The following is a 21,425-nucleotide window of genomic DNA, read 5'->3' as shown; positions in this document are numbered from 1 at the left end:
GATTTCAAGATTACAGGAGAAATGTCAGAACACCGAAAAATCCAACAGACCTGGGGGGGAAACCAGCAGCATCCACCACCAAAATACAACAGATACTTTTCTCGCAAAGATCAGTCTCAAGGTTAGCTCCTTAAATCCAGTAACACCCAGCTGCAACTCATCTCCTGCACACCTCCACCCTCAATTGCTTTCACCCATGAACTCTTACAGATTACTAAACCCTTCAGAACTAATACTTACATTAACCCTTCCATCACCAACCACCAAGTTTGGGACTTACAGCCTCACCATACAGGGCAAAAAAATATTATAGGACTCATGGGTGCCCCAGTTCATCCATGGAGCCCCATGTCGCCCATCATATGACATAGAGTGACTGCAGAACATATGAGAACCTCACAACCTCTGAGGATGCTTGCCATAGATGTAGGCGAAACGTCAGGAGAGAATGCTTCTAGAACAGTGGTTCTCAACCTTCCTAATGCCGTGACCCCTTAATACAGTCCCTCATGTTGTGGTGACCCTCAACCATAACATTGTTTTCGTGGCTACTTCATAACAGCCATTTTACTACTGTTATATATCATAATGTAAATATCAGATATGCAAGATGTATTTTCATTCACTGGACCAAACTGGGCACAAATACCCAATGCAACCACATGTAAATGCTAGTGGGGTTGGGGGAGGATTGATTTTGTAATTTGGGAGTTGTAGTTGCTGGAATTTATAGTTCACCTATAATTAAAGAGCATTCTGAACTCCACCAGCGATGGGTTTGAACCTAATTTGCCACACAGAACTCCCATGGCCAACGGAAAACACTGGAAAGGTTTGGTGGGTATTGACCTTGAGCTTGGGAGTTGTAGTTCACCTATACCCAGAGAGCAGTGTGGACTCACGCAATGGTGGATCTGGACCAAACTTGGCACAAATACTCAATATGCGCAAATGTGAACACTGGTGGAGCCTGGGGAAAATAGACCTTGATTTTTGGGAGTTGTAGTTGCTGGGATTTATAGTTCATTACAATCAAATAACATTCTGAACTCTACCAATGATAGAATTGGCTCAAACTTCCCACATGGAATCCCCATGACCATCAGAAAATGCTGTCTTTGGCGACCCCTCTGACACCCCTTCGCGACCCCCTCAGGGGTCCCGACTCCCAGGTTGAGAAACACTGTTCTAGAACATGGCCATATAACCCGAAAAACCTACAACAACCCATTTTTCACACAGCTGGAGATGCACCAAAAGCAGACAACGGGCCTCCATGCGTATCTTTGCAAGTGTAAAACCACAATAAGTCCCATGCCACAATCCAGCCATTATGTTCACTGGCAATGCTGGAAGTTTGGGGAAGGAAGCAAACTTTAATTTGGGAGAGCAGCTCTCTTACGGGAGGGATGCCTTCCTTCCCACGGCATGATGTGTGAAATTATCCTTACTCAGGTGAGCCGATCCAGGCGGCTTTGTCACTGACCTTCAGACGGCTGGATTTTAAGCCTCGGTTAATTCGGCAATTTGGCTTTCGTGCTGCCGAGGTTTAATACTTTTTGGGCAAAGGGAAGGAGGAACAAGAGCCCTAAAGCTTTTCGCTGCTTTAATCCAAAACAACCATTTTCCTCCCTATGCCTTTCTTTTCCTTCCTGAATGAAACGAGCGGCAGTTATTAACCAACAAGCTTTCCTCATTTTCCAGATTGCTGGTTTTCTTTGCTACCTGCGTCGAGAGCCTTTGGGACAGAGTTCCCGTCCTTGGTCTCTTTGGGGCAGAAGCATCCAACCCATTCCTGCCTCCAGCTGTCCTTTGCTCGGCCGGGGAATTGCATTTCTGAGCTCATTTTTCCTTCGAGTAATTAAGTCCCGGTTCCATCCCGCGCAAGCGAACATGCTCCAAATCACCCTGTTCGTTTGCTGGGAAAAGATCACAACGGAAACAAAGTTTCTGAGCTTCGCCATGACGCTCTTCAAGCTCGTACGGCTGTAACGTGTTCTTAGGTGACTCCAAATTTCCTCCAATTGGCAGTGACCCCATCCCGGGTTGCAAATATGATTCACTGTACACAAGGAACACCCCTTTCTCCATGCTTTTGTTGTTGTTTATTCATTCAGTCGCTTTCGACTCTTCGTGATCTCCTGGACCAGCCCACGCTAGAGCTGTGTAAGGAGCTCCATTGGTTGACATTCATTTTCTGGTCACAATTCAAGGTGCAGGTTATCACCTACAAAGCCCTGAACGGTTTGGGACCTGCCTGTCTTCGTGGCCGCATTTCCAGAATCTCTTCGATCCTCGGGGGAAGCCCTCCTCTCACTCCCACCTCCATCGCATGTGTGACTTGTGGGGACGAGGGAGAGGGCCTTCTCCATTGTGTCCCATCGGCTTTGGAACTCGCTACCTAGTGAGATTAGGCAAGCCCTCATCCTGGCAGACCTAAAAACCTGGCTCTTCCGGTGTGCCTTTGATGAGTGAACAACACATATCCCCATATCATGTCCGTCCCAACTATAGTTCTGTCCCCATGACGCACTTTTGTCTTTAATGAAGGCTCGTTCCCATTGTTTGCCTCACAGACACATACTTCTCCATTTGCTTATCTCACTCAGGGTTTTATCAATCTTAGTCTGTCCATTTGGCCTACCCACCGTGCTTTTATTTTAGGGTCTTCATCACGTTATTTTTGCATCCGTCCATTTCATTTTCTGTTATTTTATGTATCTTATTTTGATGTTATTATTTGCGGTTGTATTTTGTTCTGTTTTGTTGTACTGTAATTCTGGGCTTGGCCTCATGTTACTTGTCCGAACGTATCCACCCCTATGTCCCACCTCGTAATCTAAGATCATCCGGCGAGGCATTTTGCCCTCCCCCCCCCCCCCCCCAATCACTGATATATATTTTCTGTTTGTCGTGGGAGTTCTGTGTACCATATTTGGTTCAATTCCATCATTGGTTCAATTCCCGTACCTCGGGAAGTCTGACTTGGCCACAGTAGTACACGCTCTGGTCACATCCCGCCTTGACTACTGCAACGCTCTCTACGTGGGGCTGCCCTTGAAAACGGCCCGGAAGCTTCAGCTAGTCCAGCGCGCGGCAGCCATGTTACTAACAGGAGCGGGACGCAGGGAGCATACAACGCCCTTGATGTTCCAGCTCCACTGGCTGCCGATATGCTACCGGGCCCAATTCAAGGTGCTGGTGTTGGCCTACAAAGCCCTAAACGGTTCCGGCCCAAAATACCTTTCTGACCGCATCTCGGCCTATGAGCCCACGAGGACCTTGAGATCGTCTGGGGAGGCCCTTGTCTCGATCCTGCCTGCCTCACAGGCACGCCTGGCGGGGACGAGAGATAGGGCCTTCTCGGTGGTGGCCCCCTGGCTGTGGAACGCCCTCCCTGTAGATATCAGACAGGCGCCCTCCCTTATGGCATTCCGCAAGAGTCTAAAGACATGGTTATTTGAGAAGGCGTTTGACTAAGTGCTACAATTATTGGTAATGACGATCGGAACGGAATATGGATAACGAGTTTGGTTTATGATTCTACAATGAGACGGCGCGGATGATTTAGTGTAATGGTATTATTGATTGTTATGTTGATTTTATTGTGATATTGTGATATTGTCTATTGTAAACTGTTTTTTATATGTTGTACACCGCCGTGAGTCGCCCTAGGGCTGAGAACGGCGGTCAACAAATGCAGTAAATAAATAAATAAATAAATAAATTGGTGGAGTTCAGAATGCTCTTTGATTGTAGGTGAATTATACATCCCAGTAACTACAACTCGCACATGTCAAGGTCTATTTTCCTCCAAGAGTGCCTCAAGAGCGCCCCTGGGTAAAATCAACTCTACTGCAAAGGCTTACTTTGCGTAATGGGTTGAGCCGCCCCTGGGCGGGGACAAGAGACAGGGTCTTCCCAGCTGTGGCTCCCCGCCTATGGAACACACTCCCAAATTAGGTAAAATCTGCTCGCTTGCTCCTGGCTTTTAGAAAAAAAATTAAAATCATGGTTCTGGGACCAGGCCTTCGGACAGTAGATGTATGTAGCATTTTAGAGGGACATTGACTGGAACAATTCGACTGACGAGACTGTTTTATTGTTCTAATGCTTGTTGATGTATTGTTTTAATTGTGATTTATGTTTAATTGTGGTTTTACTATTGTAATTGTTTGTATTGGCATCGTATCGGTGCCCAGTGTAAGGCATTGAATCTTGCCATTATTTATGTGTAAGCCGCTTTGAGTCCCTCCAGGGGTGAGAAAGGCGGGATATCCACACTGTAAATAAATAAAAAATAAATGTTAGCTGCCCCAAGAGATGGTAGCGGGGTATAAATAATAATAATAATAATAATAATAATTATTATTATTATTATTATTATTATTATTTGAAACACAAGTTGAGTCCATAGCAGATACTCTGCTGGCTGTTGTATTGGATCACATGTCAGACACTTCCCAAGTGTCTAGGAATTATTATTATTATTAATTAATTAATTAATTATATTCTGCAGAATTAAACCATGGCATTTCCATCTCCTCAACTGATTGGATCCCACGTCGGACACTTCCCAAGTGTCTAGGACTGTGTGATGTATCGGCAAATAATGCGCGCAGATCCCAGTAAGGTGGCCTTCTGCAGCTGGCAGATGGTAATTTTGTCAGTGCCGATTGTGTTTAAGTACAGGCCAAGGTCTTTAGGCACTGCACCCATTAAAGCTTCGTCCCTCCAACCTGCCAAAGATGGTCTGGCATGCATTGTGGGTGGACGTCCGCATTGGGTGCGAGTTGCCTGAAGTGCTCCATCTGCATGCGAGATAGAGCGTCGGCAAGTGAATTGTCAAGACCTGTGACGTGAAAGGCCCAAAACATGATATTAAATTTCAGATAATGTAGAGTGAACAGTCTCAGCGCACCCATAACTCTAGCTGACTTATATGTTAGGGTATTGATAACCTGCACTGTTGCACCGTTGAATTAGCAAAAGACAACCCATAACGTAACAGCTACTAGTATGGGGAAAAATTCCAAAAACATCAAATCTGCAGTAATTCTTTGTATATACCAAATTTGTGGCCAGACTTCTGTGCGCCAGTGACCTTGGAAATATACACCGAAGCCCATTGACCCAGAGGCATCCGAGGCCACCTTGAGGGCATCTTTCAGCAGTAATTCTTGTCTCCAAAAGGACAAGAACTAGTAACAGCTACTAGTATGGGGAAAAATTCCAAAAACATCAAATCTGCAGTAATTCTTTGTATATACCAAATTTGTGGCCAGACTTCTGTGCGCCAGTGACCTTGGAAATATACACCGAAGCCCATTGACCCAGAGGCATCCGAGGCCACCTTGAGGGCATCTTTCAGCAGTAATTCTTGTCTCCAAAAGGACACTCCATTAAAGTCACCTAAGAAATCAAGCCAGATTGCTAGATCGGACTTAATAGATCGTGTTACCCTGATATGTGATGGGGCATCGTAACCCCACAGGAGATGGGCCTTCCATTTTTTCTTCAGCTAAGGGTACTCCTAACTGGTGAGCAAGCTGTTGGAAGGACCTTAGTAACGCCCCACATTGTCCTGACCCTGCTTTTCCCACAGATAAGAAATCATCTAAGTAATGTGTGACCCCTGACATACCCGATTTGGTCTTAATTGCCCACTCTAGGAAGGTACTAAATTTTTCAAAGGCTGCACAGGAAATAGAGCAGCCCATGGGAAGGGCCCTGTCCATATAAAACAAACCCTGAAATTGGAAACCCAGAAGCTCAAAGTCTAACGGGTGGACAGGCAGCAATCTAAATGTCGACTTGATGTCTCATTTTGCTAGTTCAGCTCCTAACCCAAATTGGCGAACAAGCTGCACTGCCGAATCAAACGATGTGTATTGAACTCACCAGGAATTGCGTTGTTCACCGACCTGCCCTTGGGATAGGGCAGGTGGTGAATGAGGCAATATTCTCCCTCAGACTTTTTGGGTACAATCCCTAAAGGGGATACACGTAAGAATGGAGTTGGGGGAGTCTTGAATGGGCCCAAAACCCTACCTTCCCTAATATTTCTTTAGATTCTAGAAGGTTCTGAAGCTAGCCTGCACAGGCACAGGAATACCATATGTGCGATTCACAGTTGACTACGACAGGAAACCATGGCGCTTCCATCTCCTCGACTCCCAGGAAAGTAAACAGGACTAGAAATACAAGGGGGCGCCATGCATTGCAATAGCACCCATTATCATTTATATATAAAAATACAAAACCAACTATCTGTAAAGGAATAAAGAGAATAAGGCATCAAAACCCAGCCAAACCTAAAACGCTGGGATCGGTGCAGTTGAAAATCGGCGAGCCTCGGTGACATTCCCAAAACGAGTGACACTCCAGGGCAAGAGGAATGGTTGTTTCGATCCAGACAGAAGTATTGATGCCTGAGGCAAATTTGGGGAGCACTCAATTGTCCGGCCGTGGCAAGAACTTGATTGGGTTGTGTTGGCGCAAGTGTACACGCCGACATAGGATGAATAGACGGGGTCAAGGGAGAAGGCCACTCAAGGGATGACTCGGGGGCAGATGGGACTAAGGAAAGGAAGACCTGAAGGTCTCCGGGAAAGTTTGACGGATAGCCAGAGGGAGTTGAAAACGACCCAGTTAAAGAGAGAGAGACACACACACATCCTATTACTGGTAGGTGACCTTCACACAGAAGGTCTCTTCATTCTTGTCTTCCCGATCGTTGATATAAATGAGAATCTCTTCCTGGCCGGAGCTCTGGCTCGGGGCAAAGCGTAAGCCAATGGTGTAGGTCTCGCCTCCGCCGATCTGTGAGGGAAAAGACAAAAGTGGGAGCTGCAGAGAGGTCGGTTTCAGGACACAATCGCAGAATAGAATTTCCGCAAAATTCTGAATTTTTTGCTGTTTTGGACATTGACACGAAAGTGTTGTTCAGTATTTACAGCGGACTCTGCAGAGGATGCTTCAACTGTACTTCATAAAAAAAAAGAAACCACCCTATTTAGCAAGCCTTGTAATGCGGATTCATTAACAGTACAGTGTTCCCTCGCGACTTTGCAGTTCGCTTTTAGCGGACTCGCTGTTTCGCGGGTTTTTGAAAATATAAATTAAAAAATATTAAATATGTACCTCCAGTGGAGGCCAGGGACCCCGGAAGTGTGGCGGCCTGAGGAGCGGCGGGGAAGGCCTGCCTCCCTGGACTCCACAGACCCCAGAAAAGTGGCAGCCTGAGGCGCGGTGGGGAAGGCCTGCCTCCCTGGACCGCTGTGAGTCGCCCCCGGGCTGAGAACAGCGGTATACAAGCACAGTAAATAAATAAATAATAAATAAGGCCTGCCTCCCTGGACTCCACAGACCCCAGAAAAGTGGCAGCCTGAGGCAGGGTGGGGAAGGCCTGCCTCCCTGGACTCCACAGACCCCGGGAAGTGCAGCGGCCTGTGGCGCGCCGGGGAAGGCCTGCCTCCCTGGACTCCACAGATCGCAGAAGTGTGGCAGCCTGAGGCGCGGCGGGGAAGGCCTGCCTCCCTGGACTCCACAGACCCCGAAAGTGTGGTGGCCTGAGGTGCGGTGGGGAAGGCCTGCCTCCCTGGACTCCACAGACCCCGTAAATGTGGCGGCCTGAGGCGCAGTGGGGAACGCCTGTCTCCCTGGACTCCACAGACCCCGGAAGTGTGGTGCAGCCTGAGGTGTGGTGGGGAAGGCCTGCCTCCCTGGACTCCACAGACCCCGGGAAGTGCAGCGGCCTGTGGCGCGCCGGGGAAGGCCTGCCTCCCTGGACTCCACAGATCGCAGAAGTGTGGCAGCCTGAGGCGCGGCGGGGAAGGCCTGCCTCCCTGGACTCCACAGACCCCGAAAGTGTGGTGGCCTGAGGTGCGGTGGGGAAGGCCTGCCTCCCTGGACTCCACAGACCCCGTAAATGTGGCGGCCTGAGGCGCAGTGGGGAACGCCTGTCTCCCTGGACTCCACAGACCCCGGAAGTGTGGTGCAGCCTGAGGTGTGGTGGGGAAGGCCTGCCTCCCTGGACTCCACAGACCCCGGGAAGTGCAGCGGCCTGTGGCGCGCCGGGGAAGGCCTGCCTCCCTGGACTCCACAGATCGCAGAAGTGTGGCAGCCTGAGGCGCGGCGGGGAAGGCCTGCCTCCCTGGACTCCACAGACCCCGAAAGTGTGGTGGCCTGAGGTGCGGTGGGGAAGGCCTGCCTCCCTGGACTCCACAGACCCCGTAAATGTGGCGGCCTGAGGCGCAGTGGGGAACGCCTGTCTCCCTGGACTCCACAGACCCCGGAAGTGTGGCGGCCTGAGGCGCGGCGGGGAAGGCCTGCCTCCCTGGACTCCACAGACCCTGGAAGTGTGGCGGCCTGAGGCATAGCGGGGAAGGCCTGCCTCCCTGGACTCCACAGACCCCGGAAGTGTGGCGGCCTGAGGCGCGGTGGGGAAGACCTGCCTCCCTGGACTCCACAGACTCCGGAAGTGTGGCAGCCTGAGGCGCGCCGGGGAGGCCTGCCTCCCTGGACTCCATAGACCTCGGAAGTGTGGCGGCCTGAGGCATAGCGGGGAAGGCCTGCCTCCCTGGACTCCACAGACCCTGGAAGTGTGGCAGCCTGAGGCACGGCAGGGAAGGCCTGCCTCCCTAACTTGCTGCTGCCTGCGTGGCTCCGGAGTCTCTGTGGAGGCCAGGGAGGCAGGCAGGTGCCCTTGGGATGGTCCAGGAGGCGGGTAAGGAAATAATATACAAAATATGTAAAATAATGTATAAATATTAAAATTAATATGGCATCCTAACTTCGCGGATTTTCACTGGTCCGGGAACAGAACCTCCGCAGTTAAGTCAGGGAACACTGAATTTTATACCTATTATATTTAGGGTCACATACAAATTTCTCAGGCCGAATGAGGGACACGAGTGGACAAGTTTAAGAAATCCCAACTTAAAAGCACTACCTCAAAGGAATCTTCCTTGAACTGCAGCAAGTCTGGACGGTTGGTATGAAGGAAATACATCCTCCGAGACGGGTAGGGGTTGGCATAGGTGATTCTCTTGTTACAGCCTTTCCCTCCTCCAGCGGGGAGCACGATCTCAAAGGCCTGAAAGGATTGTAAATAGCAGGGACATTGTTGAGGCACAAGTATTTCTAGTTTCTATTACCAATCACAAACTAGAAACCCACATGAGAGAGAACAGCTTTAAACAATTCTTGTTCTTCCACGTTCATCTTCATGTCGCCTAGTTCTCCCATTAGCATCAAATCTATATTCAGTCCAAGTGATATTTTGAATAGGTTTTCCATTTTCTTCACTGTGTTACCTTTGGACATTCCCACCACATCATTTGAACAATCCCATCACATGTAATCCTTTATTTAATTCGCCATGCCAACACATTAGGATGATTCCTAATAGGCTTGGGCGGTTTCGTTCGTTAATTTCGTAATTCGTTATTAATTCGTATTTAAATTAGCTTACGATCCAATATTGAGCCATGCTGGAATTGTGTGAGGAGTAAATTAGATTCGAAACAATTTTTTTCAATTTATTTCATAATTATTTTGTAATTATTTCGTAATTATTTGAATCTCTCAAGTAGGAAATTTAGGTACTGCTTTATGTGAGGAGGGCAATTTAACTAATTTACAATGCCATAAAACCTTCCAGCAGCGTGCAGAAGAATGAGGAAGTACTCCATCAATATCACAAGTGGACCACTAATAGTCTAGCTTGCTATTGACCTATGCAGCCTGAAAGACAGTTGAATCTCTCAAGTAGGAAATTTAGGTACTGCTTTATGTGAGGAGGGCAATTTAACTAATTTACAATGCCATAAAACCTTCCAGCAGCGTGCAGAAGAATGAGGAAGTACTCCATCAATATCACAAGTGGACCACTAATAGTCTAGCTTGCTATTGACCTATGCAGCCTGAAAGACAGTTGAATCTCTCAAGTAAGACATTTAGGTACTGCTTTATGTGAGGAGGGCAATTTAACTAATTTACAATGCCATAAAACCTTCCAGCAGCGTGCAGAAGAATGAGGAAGTACTCCATCAATATCACAAGTGGACCACTAATAGTCTGGCTTGCTATTGACCTATGCAGCCTGAAAGACAGTTGAATCTCTCAAGTAAGACATTTAGGTACTGCTTTATGTGAGGAGGGCAATTTAACTAATTTACAATGCCATAAAACCTTCCAGCAGCGTGCAGAAGAATGAGGAAGTACTCCATCAATATCACAAGTGGACCGCTAATAGTCTAGCTTGCTATTGACCTATGCAGCCTGAAAGACAGTTGAATCTCTCAAGTAAGACATTTAGGTACTGCTTTATGTGAGGAGGGCAATTTAACTAATTTACAATGCCATAAAACCTTCCAGCAGCGTGCAGAAGAATGAGGAAGTACTCCATCCATATCACAAGTGGACCGCTAATAGTCTAGCTTGCTATTGACCTATGCAGCCTGAAAGACAGTTGAATCTCTCAAGTAAGACATTTAGGTACTGCTTTATGTGAGGAGGGCAATTTAACTAATTTACAATGCCATAAAACCTTCCAGCAGTGTGCAGAAGAATGAGGAAGTACTCCATCCATATCACAAGTGGACCACTAATAGTCTAGCTTGCTATTGACCTATGCAGCCTGAAAGACAGTTGAATCTCTCAAGTAAGACATTTAGGTACTGCTTTATGTGAGGAGGGCAATTTAACTAATTACAATGCCATAAAACCTTCCAGCAGCGTGCAGAAGAATGAGGAAGTACTCCATCAATATCACAAGTGGACCACTAATAGTCTAGCTTGCTATTGACCTATGCAGCCTGAAAGACAGTTGAATCTCTCAAGTAAGACATTTAGGTACCGCTTTATGTGAGGAGGGCAATTTAACTAATTTACAATGCCATAAAACCTTCCAGCAGCGTGCAGAAGAATGAGGAAGTACTCCATCAATATCACAAGTGGACCACTAATAGTCTAGCTTGCTATTGACCTATGCAGCCTGAAAGACAGTTGAATCTCTCAAGTAAGAAATTTAGGTACTGCTTTATGTGAGGAGGGCAATTTAACTAATTTACAATGCCATAAAACCTTCCAGCAGCGTGCAGAAGAATGAGGAAGTACTCCATCAATATCACAAGTGGACCACTAATAGTCTAGCTTGCTATTGACCTATGCAGCCTGAAAGACAGTTGAATCTCTCAAGTAAGAAATTTAGGTACTGCTTTATGTGAGGAGGGCAATTTAACTAATTTACAATGCCATAAAACCTTCCAGCAGCGTGCAGAAGAATGAGGAAGTACTCCATCAATATCACAAGTGGACCACTAATAGTCTAGCTTGCTATTGACCTATGCAGCCTGAAAGACAGTTGAATCTCTCAAGTAAGAAATTTAGGTACTGCTTTATGTGAGGAGGGCAATTTAACTAATTTACAATGCCATAAAACCTTCCAGCAGCGTGCAGAAGAATGAGGAAGTACTCCATCAATATCACAAGTGGACCACTAATAGTCTAGCTTGCTATTGACCTATGCAGCCTGAAAGACAGTTGAATCTCTCAAGTAAGACATTTAGGTACTGCTTTATGTGAGGAGGGCAATTTAACTAATTTACAATGCCATAAAACCTTCCAGCAGCGTGCAGAAGAATGAGGAAGTACTCCATCAATATCACAAGTGGACCACTAATAGTCTAGCTTGCTATTGACCTATGCAGCCTGAAAGACAGTTGAATCTCTCAAGTAAGAAATTTAGGTACTGCTTTATGTGAGGAGGGCAATTTAACTAATTTACAATGCCATAAAACCTTCCAGCGCCATACAGAAGAATGTGGAAGTACTCCATCAAAGGACCCGGTGTCACAAGTGTCAGCTCCCCCTGTGGCCAGAATCGAGCATACCCTCATGAAGCTATAAGAAGCTGGAATGCTAAATAGCCTCTGTGTGCCTATCTACTAGGCCTGGGTGGTTTCGTTCGTTAATTTCGTAATTCGTTATTAACTCGTATTTAAATTAGCTTACGATCCAATATTGAGCCATGCAGGAGTAGTGTGAGGAGTAAATTAGATTCGAAACAATTTTTTCAATTCATTTCGTAATTATTTTGTAATTATTTCGAAATTATTTCGTATTTTTTTCGTAATTTTTCGTAATTATTTTCGCATGTCTGGTGCAAGTTTTATAGTTGTTGTGTGTTTTATTACACCAAGAGTCAACAACAGAGGGAGAGGGAAGCTTCAGAAGTTCCCCCTGTCCCATTTGGAGGGTTTTTTTAGCATATTGCACAATCTCGTCCGCCATTAACGAATCGATTCGTAATTTTACGAAATTTCGTAAATTTCGAAATTTTTTAAAGGAAAATTTCGGAATTATTAAAAAAAACGAAACGCAAGGGCCCCCTAAAAACAAAACGAGTTTAGAACCAAATTTTTCCGTGCTTACCCGAGCCTAATTCCTAACTCTAACGTTTAGGGCCGGGTAAAGGACCTTGGAGGGCCGCATCTGCCCCGCGGGCCGTAGTTTGGCGACCCGTCCCCTCAAAAATCCAGATTTCCATAACAAGACTCTCAAAATACAAATAATCCTGCAACTGTGAATTACAAGGACGTGCCCCAGTTCCTCCCAGTTAAAGGATTACGGGTGTGAGTTGGCCGTTCTCCCGTTGCATGGCTACCCACCTTGGAGATGAGGGGCTGCCGGCACGACAAGCACAGCAACCAGGAGGAGACCAGCTGGTGGTATTCCACGTCCACCAGGTTGAGGTAGATGAACCGGTTCCCTGCGATGTGAGGCCTGATGCCCAGGTGAAGGTCTTGTACCCCGTTTGCTGGGAGGATGAAGACACCTTCTGGGTCCAACTGGAAGGAAAATGGGAAGAGAGAGAGAGAGAGAGAGAGAGAGATGGCGGGATTTGGGAATACGTGCTGCGACAATTGTACTATTATTTATTTGGAAGTACAGTGTTCCCCCGCTACTTCTCGGTCTATAGGGAGACCAAAGGTCTTGTTTATAAAGCTATTGTCCTCCCAACCCTGCTATATGCCTGCGAGATGTGGACTGTCTACAGATGTCGACACTGAAATACAACACCACCAGACTTCTGTGAGTGCAGCATTTTTCCGAATGAAGCAGAGAGTGTTTGAGGACAGGGACATCCATAGGGATACCAAAGTGCTTGTTTATAAACTATTGTCCTCCCATCTCTGTTATACGCCTGCGAGATGTGGACTGCCTACAGATGTCGACACTGAAATAAAACACCGCCTGAGTACTGCGAGTGCAGTATTTTTTGCGCATGAAGCAGATAGTGTTTGAGGACCGGGACATCCGTAGGGATACCAAAGTACTTGTTTATAAACTATTGTCCTCCCAACCCTGCTATACGCCTGCGAGATGTGGACTGTCTACGGATGTCGACACTGAAATAAAACACCGCCTGAGTACTGCAAGTGCAGCATTTTTTCGAAGGAAGCAGAGAGTGTTTGAGGACCGGGACATCCGTAGGGATACCAAGGTGCTTGTATATAAAGCTATTGTCCTCCCAACCCTGCTATACGCCTGCGAGATGTGGACTGTCTACAGATGTCGACACTGAAATAAAACACCGCCTGAGTGCAGCATTTTTTGCGCATGAAGCAGATAGTGTTTGAGGACCGGGACATCTGTAGGGATACCAAAGTGCTTGTTTATAAACTACTGTCCTCCCATCTCTGTTATACGCCTGTGAGATGTGGACTGTCTACAGATGTTGACACTGAAATACAACATCGCCTGACTTCTGTGAGTGCAGCATTTTTCCGAATGAAGCAGAGAGTGTTTGAGGACAGGGACATCTGTAGGGATACTAAAGTGCATGTTTATTAAGCTATTGTCCTCCCAACCCTGCTATACGCCTGCGAGACGTGGACTGTCTACAGATGTCGACACTGAAATACAACACTGTCTGAGCTCTGCGAGTGCTGCATTCTTCCGAATGAAGCAAAGAGTGTTTGAGGACCGGGACATCCGTAGGGATACTAAGGTGCTTGTTTATAAAGCTATTGTCCTCCCAACCCTGCTATACGCCTGCGAGATGTGGACTGTCTACAGATGTCGACACTGAAATAAAACACCGCCTGAGTGCAGCATTTTTTGCGCATGAAGCAGATAGTGTTTGAGGACCGGGACATCTGTAGGGATACTAAAGTGCATGTTTATTAAGCTATTGTCCTCCCAACCCTGCTATACACCTGCGAGACATGGACTGTCTACAGATGTCAACACTGAAATAAAACACCACCTGAGTACTGCGAGTGCAGCATTTTTGCGCATGAAGCAGAGAGTGTTTGAGGACTGGGACATCCGTAGGGATACCAAGGTGCTTGTATATAAAGCTATTGTCCTCCCAACCCTGCTATACGCCTGCGAGATGTGGACTGTCTACAGATGTCGACACTGAAATAAAACACCGCCTGAGTGCAGCATTTTTTGCGCATGAAGCAGATAGTGTTTGAGGACCGGGACATCTGTAGGGATACCAAAGTGCTTGTTTATAAACTACTGTCCTCCCATCTCTGTTATACGCCTGTGAGATGTGGACTGTCTACAGATGTTGATACTGAAATACAACATCGCCTGACTTCTGTGAGTGCAGCATTTTTCCGAATGAAGCAGAGAGTGTTTGAGGACAGGGACATCTGTAGGGATACTAAAGTGCATGTTTATTAAGCTATTGTCCTCCCAACCCTGCTATACGCCTGCGAGACGTGGACTGTCTACAGATGTCGACACTGAAATACAACACTGTCTGAGCTCTGCGAGTGCTGCATTCTTCCGAATGAAGCAAAGAGTGTTTGAGGACCGGGACATCCGTAGGGATACTAAGGTGCTTGTTTATAAAGCTATTGTCCTCCCAACCCTGCTATACACCTGTGAGACGTGGACTGTCTACAGACGTCGACACTGAAATAAAACACCGCCTGAGTACTGCGAGTGCAGCATTTTTTGCGCATGAAGCAGATAGTGTTTGAGGACCGGGACATCCGTAGGGATACCAAAGTGCTTGTTTATAAACTATTGTCCTCCCAACCCTGCTATACGCCTGTGAAACGTGGACTGTCTACAGATGTCACATGCAACTCCTGGAACGATTCCTCTGAAAAATCCTGCAAATCTCTTGGGAAGATTAACGGACAAATGTCAGTGTGCTGGAAGAAGCAAAGACCACCAGCACTGAAGCGATGGTCCTCTGCCATCAACTCCGCTGGACTGGACATGTTATCTGGATGCCCGACCACCGTCTCCCAAAGCAGTTGCTCTACTCCAAACTCAAGAACAGAAAACGGAATGTTGGTGGGCAGGAAAAGAGATTGAAAGATGAGCTCAAAGCCAACCTTAAAAACTCTGGCATAGACACTGAGAACTGGGAAGCCCTGGCCCTTGAGTACTCCAGCTGGAGGTCAGCTGTAACCAGCAGTGCTGCAGAATGGAGGGCGAAAGAGAGAAACGTTCCAAGAGGAAGGTGCATCAAGCCAACGCCTTCCACCTGGAAACCAATGCCCTCACTGCGGGAGAAGATGCAGGTCAAGAATAGGGCTCCACAGTCACCTACGGACCCACCGCACACTACACACTGACCCTGGAGGATCATCCTATTCGGACAACAAGGGATCGCCTACGGAAGTAATTAGTAAGCATTCATATCCACACCGTCAAAATGACTAAGATGCTGTTCAAGCCTACTTATGTTATACAATTAACATTAAATGTACTAAAAAAATTTATGTATATAATAAAAGTCAGTGTTTGTATGCGGAGGGAGGGCAGTGTATATGGCAGCTTTCTGATTGGCTCCCACTTTCACAGGCCACTGTGACCAGCATGGACCTGGATCAAACTTGGCACACATGACCCCCTTTACGTCCTGGTGAGGTTTGGGGGAGGATGGACAAAGGTTGATGGGATTTGTAGTACTTAAAAACCCTTTGGTTCCCACAGACCACTTTGGCTCCCAACAAAGACCAATAAAGAACAAACTTGGCACACATAACCCCTATGACCCCTTCATGTCCTGGTGAGGTTTGGGGGAGGACAGACAATGGATGATGGGATTTGTAGTACTTTCCCAGTCTTTGGTTCACACAGACTACTGCAGCCCCCAACAAAGACCAATAAAGAGCAAACTTGGCACACATAACCCCTATGACCCACTCTACATCCTGGTGTGGTTTGGAGGAGGATGGACAAAGGTTGATGGGATTTGTAGTACTTTCAAACCCTTTGGTTCCCACAGACCACTTTGGCTCCCAACAAAGACCAATAAAGAGCAAACTTGGCACACATAACCCCTATAACCCATTCTACATCCTGGTGTGGTTTGGAGGAGGATGGATCACGGATGATGGGACTTGAAGTAACTTCACTCAATTCCCGAGACCGCTGTGACCCTCATCCAATGACTGATCAAGACCAGACTTGGCACACAGAGCACCCATGACCCACTCTACATCCTGGTGCAGTTTCGAGGAGGATGGACTACGGACTGAAATTATGTCCACTCACTTCCTGAGACCGCTGCGACCTTCATCCAATGACTGATCAAGACCAAACTTGGCACACAGAGCACCCATCACCCACTCTACATCCTGGTGCTGTTTGGAGGCGGATGAACCATGGATGATGGGACTCGCAGTACCTTCACTAACTTCCTGAGAGCACTGCGAGCCACATAAATGACTGATAAAGACCAACCTTGGCACACAATGCCTTTCTCAAATTACCCGAGTAGCGTCAGGTCCCCAAGCTAATACAGAATAGAACATGGCTGAATCTCCTCCAGCGAATTGGCCAGGGGTTCCCTTGTCTTTGCCGAAGATGTTCACCGAATAGTCCCAAGTTTTAAGCAATTCCCAATTTATGTGAGGGTAATGGAGTTTGTGTTTCTCGCATTATTCACAGATATAATTATGACTAGACGCATTCTAAAGAAATTATTAGTCTCCCGATAGCCTCATTAATTCAGATAACTTGCCCACTGGGGCTCCGGGCCACTGATCTCTCCGTCGGACGGCTTTAATCAAAAGGCAATTACAGAGCGGGGCTTCTGCAGCCATCAATCCTCCGCCATCCCCAACGGCCTCTCGTATCCGGGTGGAGGGTCCATCTCGCCACGACCGTCCGTGCCAATCTTTGCAAAAGCGCGGCCACTTGTGGAGGCGGCGCCACGTGCTCCAGGGAAAGGCCGGCAGGCGTTTCATTTATATCACGGCTTATAGAATCACAGAATAATAAGAGTCGGAAGAGACCACGCGGACCAGCTACTCCAACCCCCATCTGCCGTGAACATCATTCTTGAATTGCATCTGTCGCTTTGGTTTTGGGAGGATAAATGACAGGAATTACCATAGGGAAAGTGATGAGGAAGACAACCTACAATCGGCAGACACACCAAAAAAATCCAACAAATGCTACTAAAGGATACGAGGGATCCTCAAGCACTCTCTGCTTCATTTGGAAGAATGCTGCACTCGCAAAGCTCGGGCGGTTTGGATTTTGGAGTCAATGTTGACTTTTGTGGTAAGGTGGAGTCTATCGCAAGAAGTCAACATAGGGACCTTACTTAGGCGATCCCTCCTTGTCCGAGTAGGATTGTCATCCAAGATCAGTATCCTGGCGGTCAGTCCATAGGTAACTGTGGAGCCCTATTCCTGATCTGCATCTTCTCCCGGAGTGAGGGCATTGGTTTCCAGGTGGAAGGCGGTCCCGGTCGGAGTTGTCTTGATGCGCCTTCCTCTTGGCATGTTTCTCTCTTTCGCCCTCCATTTGTGCCTCTTCAAATTCTGCAGCACTGCTGGTCACAGCTGACCTCCAGCTGGAGCGCTCAAGGGCCAGGACTTCCCAGTTCTCTGTTTTTAAGGTTGAGCCCATCTTTAAAACTCTTTTCCTGTTTTCCAACATTCCATTTTCCATTCTTGAATTTGGAATAGAGCAACTATTCTGGGAGATGATGGTCGGGCATTCGGACAATGTGGCCAATCCAGTGGAGTTGATGCCGGAGGACCATCGCTTCAGTGCTGGTGGCCTTTGCTTCTTCCAGCAGGCTGACTTTTGTCCACTTGTCTTCTGAAGAGATTTGCAGGATTTTTCAGAGGCAATGCTGATGGAATCGTTCTAGGAGTTGCATGTGACATCTGTAGACAGTCCACGTCTCGCAGGCATATAGCAGGGTTGGGAGGACAATAGCTTAATAAACATCCACCTTAGTATCCCTACGAATGTCCCGGTCCTCAAGCAGTCTCTGCTTCATTCGGAAAAATGCTGCACTCACAGAGCTCAGGCGTTGTTGTATTTCAGTGTCAATGTTGATGTCTGTAGACAGTCCATGTCTCACAGGCGTATAGCAGGGCGTATAGCAGGGTTAGGAGGACAATTGCTTTATAAACATCTGTAGGGAGACCAAGGGGCTGTATATTCATCAAAGAACAATCACTTCAGCCTTATCTTCATTGTTTTCCTGTTTGCTGGCCTGGAAAAATCTGGTCTTTCCTCACACATGCCACTCAAGGGACAGTAGACTAGCCCTGTTTTGAGACTTTTCCTTTGTCTCGCAGGCCACATGGCATTTCCTTTTTTCAAAACTCATTCATAGACTCTATTGTGTCCCTCATCCCGCCTCCCTCTCCTGATTTGCTGAGGATAGATAGATACGTTTTATTGATTGGCCTATTGGCCGTATCAAAACATTTAACACATAACACATTTAACACATAGTCATACAACATACAACGCTTGGTATAAGAGAGGTTAAAATAAAAGAGGTTAAAATAAACAAACTGTTGGCAGATCCCGTTCAGGTCAAATGTCTGTGTCACCTCCACAGTTTACCTCAATTGATTCTAAATGTGCAATTCTCAGCTGTGTTGCTTTGAATAGAAAAAGGGCTGTTTTGTGTGTTATTTTAGGATTCTGGCTGGCCAACAAAAATGAAGTTTTAATATGCGGATCCCAGTGTGTTTTGTGAATAATGTATGGTCCAAGGCAATGGTCTCTCTCTTTCTTATACAGCTCACAATTGAACAGAACATGTGTGATATCCTCCTGAGGTGTTTTGGCATATCTGTTTTTAGATATCGAGCTGTTTGGAAAGTGTGTTTAAAGCGGCTTAACCATTTCAATGAGCCAGCTTTACTGAGGGTAGCAATGTCTTTTTGGCCTTCTATATCCAATACTCGTTGAGCAACTATTTTTGGGTCTAGCTCTTCTAAGAGATTCGGATACCGAGTCGGGAGTCCACAGCTCCTAATATATTTTGTCAGGAGAACTAGCCAAGAGGACTGATGTTGATTTTCTTTCTGCTCCAACTGATTGCCATGGCAATCAGTTTTGCCCAGTAGTTGTAGGCCCTGATTTTGGATAAGCCATCCACTGTATATACTCCCAGTTCCGCTCTTACTGCGGCAGCTGGGGTCGTCCTGATTTGCTGTTGCCACCAGGTGGCAGAGGTCTCCCAATTGGATCCTACGGACCACTGGAGCTTCCTGATTGTTCCAGAGGCGCCGGGGGCAGGAGGGCCGCCTCCCAGCTGTTCGCCCATCGCCCAATCACGGCGGGGAACAACAGGGAAGCCGGGGCAGGGAGTTTGAACTCTGCAACTTTGAATTTGCTATAAATATGACTGTATTGGTATACTCCCCTCATGCTTAGCTTTGGCGAATTATTGCAGCTTTGCATCCGTTCCAGCTGAATCGCATTAAACCTCGATGGCTTTTCTTCAACTGGTGAGACTTTTCATTGGGAAATCGGGAAAAAATATGGGATGCTTCTCTGTCTCACCAGGGAAAAAGAACTCTTTGATGAGTCTAATTGGTCTCTGCCTCCATAAATTTTAGCTCTATAACACCAACCCTGCTCAAGATCCTTGTATACAACAGGCCGTGCAGCAGGAGCTGATTATAATTCCGATGCACATCATGTAAACACTAGGCCTGGGTAACAACGCAAAAATTTGTTTCTAAAATCGATTTGTAATTGGGTTTTTTTTTGTTTCGATATTTAAAATAATTACAAAACTTTCCCAAAAAAAAGTTTCGGTATTTACGAAATTTCGTAAATATTTACAAAACATTTTGTAAAGATGGCGCCCTTTTTTTTCAATATTTTTTAAATATTTTTTAAATTTAATTATTAATTTAGTAGAATAGGGATTAATTATTATTAATTATTATTAAGGAGGGAAGGCAGGCACTCACTCTGGCGGGCCCTCTCGCTCGCCGCTAGCTCGCCCCTCTCGCTCCAGCAGACAAGAGTTCTTCCTCCCACCCTGAACATTATTCCACAGATATATCAACCCCGCTTGCCTAGTTTCCAACAGACCTCAACCTCTGAGGATGCCTGCCATAGATGTGGGTGAAATGTCAGGAGAGAGTGCTTCCGCCCCTCTCGCTCGCCGCTCGCTCGCCCCTCTCGCTCGCCCCTCTCAGCAAGCATCGGCAGGCGGCCATCTTACGTATTTCCGAAATGGACGGAAATACAAAAATTTTTGGCGCCTGCCGTTTCGATATTTAAAAACACTTCCAGGTTAAAAAAAAATGTTTTGTAATCGTTTCGTAATTCAAAAATTAACGATTTTTTTAACGAATTACGAATTAACGAAACGAATTGACCAGCCCTAGTAAACACATCTACCACGTTTCTGCACCCGGAGCAACGTTTTCCTGAGAGAAGCGCCCTAACTCAATGTGTGACCACTTCCAGCTAAAAAATACCATTGCTGTTATTTACTGCAAAATCTGGCAGCTTCTGTTTACTTTCCGTTCTTGTTTTGTTTTTTCCCTGGCTCCTCCAACAGTAAGAACTGTGATAGATGTATGCAGCAGTCTGCAGCTCTGTCTCTCTCTTTTTTTTTTCATGTAGCCTTGGGTATATTTGCTTTTATTCCATCTTGGGTACATTTGCTGTTTGGTTTATACAAAACAAAAGCATTTATATTTCTTTGCGTGCGTGTGTGTGGAGGGTGGAAACCGTATGCACACTTAACGGGGAATAAGCTCCATTTATTGCAAGTAAATACGGACAGGACGGTGCTCCAAGGCTTCATAAATAGGCAAGGAAGGAGCGAGCGTGTGTCTGTAGGCTGCCTGGCTTCCTATTTAGGGGGTGCGGAGGAGGAGGATTGCATTCATTAATATATATTAGAGACCGCCGGCCATGGAGCAAGCCAAGTCGAGCAGCCAAGGAAGCGGGCGGAGGTGGAAATCAACCTGCGAGCAAAGCCTGGGAGCCACCCACGCTCACCTTCAGCTCCTGCGGGTGGGACGAGTAGGCCTTCACCTTCCGGAGGCTTTGCGTCCCACGCAGCAACAGCGAGAGGCGGGTCAGCTGCCCTGTCACGCAGCTCACATCGATCCGTTGCAACGAATGCAGGTAGAACTGCCAGATCTGGGTCGGAGCGG

The 21,425-nt window shown here is 46.7% G+C and overlaps 1 protein-coding gene across 2 annotated transcripts in view; it reads right to left on the bottom strand.

The window, feature by feature from the left end:
- Positions 1-6,201: 6,201 nt before the first annotated feature.
- NPHP4 (nephrocystin 4) overlaps positions 6,202-21,425 on the bottom strand; it is a 185,355-nt gene continuing 170,131 nt past the window's right edge. For both annotated transcript variants that reach the window (XM_067472811.1, XM_067472812.1), the window contains exons 27-30: positions 21,268-21,425; positions 12,675-12,854; positions 8,954-9,097; positions 6,202-6,822 (exon numbers count right to left, since the gene is read on the bottom strand). The exon at positions 21,268-21,425 is cut by the window's right edge and continues 14 nt beyond it. In XM_067472811.1, the coding sequence (XP_067328912.1) occupies positions 6,682-6,822; positions 8,954-9,097; positions 12,675-12,854; positions 21,268-21,425 (623 nt within the window). In that variant the 3' untranslated portion in view covers positions 6,202-6,681. The remainder of the gene's footprint in view (positions 6,823-8,953; positions 9,098-12,674; positions 12,855-21,267) is intronic.

This window comes from Anolis sagrei, chromosome 13, assembly GCF_037176765.1.
Source record: "Anolis sagrei isolate rAnoSag1 chromosome 13, rAnoSag1.mat, whole genome shotgun sequence".
NCBI lineage: Eukaryota > Metazoa > Chordata > Lepidosauria > Squamata > Dactyloidae > Anolis > Anolis sagrei.
The sequence above is the reverse complement of the archived record's forward strand: the minus strand, read 5'-3'. Positions and strand labels throughout refer to the sequence as shown.